Here is a 3,504-nt window from a genome sequence, read left to right on the forward strand (position 1 = left end):
GTGTGTGTGTGAGTGAGTGTGTGTGTGTGTGTGTGTGTGTGTGTAGCCACAGTTTTCTGCTCTGTTGCAGATATTCCTTAGGCAGCTTTCAGGATGATTCTGATTCCTGACATGCTGTTTTACAGGCATTAAGTCAACATTGACGCTTCCTGTTTGTAACAGAGACTTTGGGACTAGTTGAAGAAGATATGATTAGATATAATAGAAGGGTAAAGTGCGTATTTATCTGCTCGCTCACATTTATACTTAAATAACTGTCATCACATCACATCATCACGTCATATCACAATACAACACAGCGCAACATAACATCAGCAACAAGAGCCAAACACAGCTCTTTACCACATGCTTTCCACTTGCATTCACTGGCCCTTAAGTATGTTCTTGTGAGCTGGGTCCTGTGCATCCCCATTTTACAGATTAGAACCCTGAGGCTAGGCGGTCATGCAAGCTGTTGATTAGGATTCTATTTGGTTCTGAAGTTCTGAGTCTTTCAGTGTTACCACATGGCCTTCATCTCATTATGTAAATCACTCTACCCCGATCAAGAGATTCAAGATCTTCGGTTTTTTAAGGTTAATTTTCAGCTTTGTTTTGGAAAAGTGATTTTGTAGTTAAGCCAAACTTGATTATACATATATTTTAAAAACTACTCTGATAACTTTAAAATTTGTACGCCCTTTTTCTGTATCATTAAAACCTTGTCAGTCTTATTATAGGAAAATGGGAATTGTGGAATTGACTATAAACTTTACACCACTTTTTTGTTGTTGTTGTTCTGGAGTGTGGGATTTGTATGAAAAGGAGGGAAATAATGAGTTTCTTGTTTTATTTTTAAAAAGATTTATTATTTATGCTTACAGAACTGGGGGACAGGTCAGAGGTTGGTGAGTGAGAGGATTCACCAGAGACAGAGTGGGGAGCAGAACAGGCAGATTGACAAAGTACACTGCTGAGGGGAGCAGCAGGCAGGTCAGAGGAGGTCTGCCGCGCCATGTGGCTTCATAATGTGAACTCGTTACACCACAGGGAGAGCCCTCTTTTTTTTTTTAATTTATTTACTTATGTATACAAGAACTGGGGTATAGGCTACATGTGTGGAGGGTGAGAGGAGTCACCAGAGACTGAGTGGGGAGCAGAATATGCAAATAGGCTGAGGGGCGCAGTGAGTGAGACAAGAGAGGTCTGCTGCGCCATGTGGGTCAGCCCCTGGCCAGGGATCGAACTTGTGCTGCAGTGGCTGCAGATAGCTTCACAGTACTATGCTTCATAGTACTCCCTGCTGCCACCAGGGAGACTGAGTTTCTTAGTTTTTAATAGATACTCTCAGTTTTTGTGTTGAACATGATAACTACCGAATCAGGCTAAAATTTTGCTTACAAGAGGCAACAGAAAGTTTTATCTATAATCATTCAAAAATAAAGCCCTGATTCATCCCACACAGCTGGCTTTGACGGCTGGCAGCAGTATGCCGTGGCAGGGGTGAGCTGGAAGCTTTCTGAGCCTCTCAGCGTGGGCTTCGCGGCTCCCCAGATGGACTCCGGAGCCTCACATTCTTCATTAGCTGTGGATCATCGTAGCTCATGACCTCTGCTAATAGGACTGTTTTAAACTCCAGGATGGAGATAATCTCATTTAGCACCCAGACTAAAGGTACAGACGCTCATACTTTCTTCTGTTTCCTTTTGCTTCCACAGATGAACACAATGACGTGCAGAAGAAAACGTTTACCAAATGGATAAACGCTCGATTTTCAAAGGTAACGGAAATTTCGAAAACTTGATGATGATACACATACCTCATGCTGACGGATGGAGTTTGGTTGAAAGTGCAGTGCAACTTCCCATGAAATGTGATCAACAAAAATCTGAGTGTGCCCATGCGTTTATTTTTCCTTTATTTTGTCATAAAAATGTTTTCAAAGGGAAGTTCTGGCATAAACAGCTCATGGTGTAAACACACTTGTGGTGTAAACATCTCTTTACTTTACCTGGCACTCCCCAATTATTTGCTGCTTTTGACTCTGTGAATATTGGGTACTTTTAAGAAATGACGATGTCATGGGGGAAATTTTAAATTCATGTAGTTTAAAAGATAATGATTTAATTTTGTTTGGTTAAAATCATATTGTTAACATTCAGGCAGTATTTCTACCCCATACAAAAAAACCTCTAGATATTTTCATATTTGTAGATGCTACTAATAATACCTGTATTTTTTTCTTATGTACTTCTTCATTTCCAAAGATCTTTCTTTCTCATCATTTCTAACCACTTGGAACCTCATCAATATTTTAATCAATTTGTGTTTTTTTTTAGAGGGAGAGCAATCAGGAGAGGAATTGGCAGTGCTATTTTCAAACTTCAGGTTCTTATTTAATTGTCCATTGGTTACTGAAGTAGACTGCTGTTTTCTGAAGTCAGAGGTGGGAGAAGAATTTTCAGGTTAATCGATTATAGGACTGTACTGTCTAGCAAGAAGGAAAAAGGTTTCTTAGAGAAACACCGTCATGATCTTTTCCACAGCAAATATTAATTGAGTTATTTTTCAAAATTTTTATGTGTGAGGGTTACAAAGGTCAGAAAAACAAGCGCTAGTATTTCTTTGAGGTAAGAGAAGAATGTTTTAGGATTACTTGAGCAGCAGGACAGTTTAAAATTTGTTCCACACCCTAATATTTAGTTGAGGAATTTTTTTTTTTTTTTATCTTGCCTCTGAGAATGTTAGGAATGTGAAAATCTAACTGACAGAAGGGCTGAGAATACAGATGTGCTTGCATAATTGGTGATTTTATGTTCAGGTTCATTTGAAAGCAGACATAGGTGTTTTTTTTTTTTTTTTTTTTTTTTTGATGAATGCTAGTGTGCGTTGTTCTAGGGGTTGTGTGTTTTGGAGCTGACTTTAAACTTGGGCAGTTTACAACCATGTGTGACCAGGTACTAGACATAGTGGTTTTAGTGAGTGAAAGATCCTTTGAAGAAGTGATGTTCTATTTTAGTGGCCTCATGAGTATTCAGGTGTGTGAGCTTACCTGTAGCAACCCTCAGTAAAGAAGTGCAGTCATTTTCTAGTTGAAAGCAGATTAAGCAGGTTTAGTTTTTAGCAGCTTAACTTGGTGTTTGGAGGAAGATAGGCCTCAGCTCTGATTTTGAAGTTCATTTTGTATGTGCTTTAGTATGCACGTATACATCTCAGATGTACATCTAGAGAGGGGTGAACCTGTACCCCTAAAGCATGTACAGTACAGTATACCAGAGTTCCCTCCATGAAAATGATGTAATTAAAAAAGAAAAAGAAAAGAAAAAATTCTGTTTCATAAAAACAATCTCTGGTCCTCTCTGGTGGTGCAGCAGGTTAAAGCACAGCACTAAGAAGCTAAAGCCACTTCAGCATGAGTTTGATCCCCGCCCTGGAGGTGACCCACATGGCATAGCAGACCTCTCCTGCCCCGCCTGCTCCTCCCCTCAGCAGTGTACTTCACTGAGCTGCCTGTTCTGCTCCCCA

The 3,504-nt window shown here is 39.8% G+C and overlaps 1 protein-coding gene across 1 annotated transcript in view; it reads left to right on the forward strand.

Annotated features, from left to right (window-relative positions):
* UTRN (utrophin) overlaps positions 1 to 3,504 on the forward strand; it is a 237,827-nt gene that overhangs the window by 103,084 nt on the left and 131,239 nt on the right. Inside the window, exon 3 of the mRNA XM_012735025.1 lies at positions 1,698 to 1,759. Coding sequence (XP_012590479.1) covers positions 1,698 to 1,759 — 62 coding nt within the window. The remainder of the gene's footprint in view (positions 1 to 1,697; positions 1,760 to 3,504) is intronic.

This window comes from Condylura cristata, unplaced genomic scaffold (assembly GCF_000260355.1).
Source record: "Condylura cristata isolate star-nosed mole 26May11 unplaced genomic scaffold, ConCri1.0 scaffold00001, whole genome shotgun sequence".
Classification (NCBI taxonomy): Eukaryota; Metazoa; Chordata; class Mammalia; order Eulipotyphla; family Talpidae; genus Condylura; species Condylura cristata.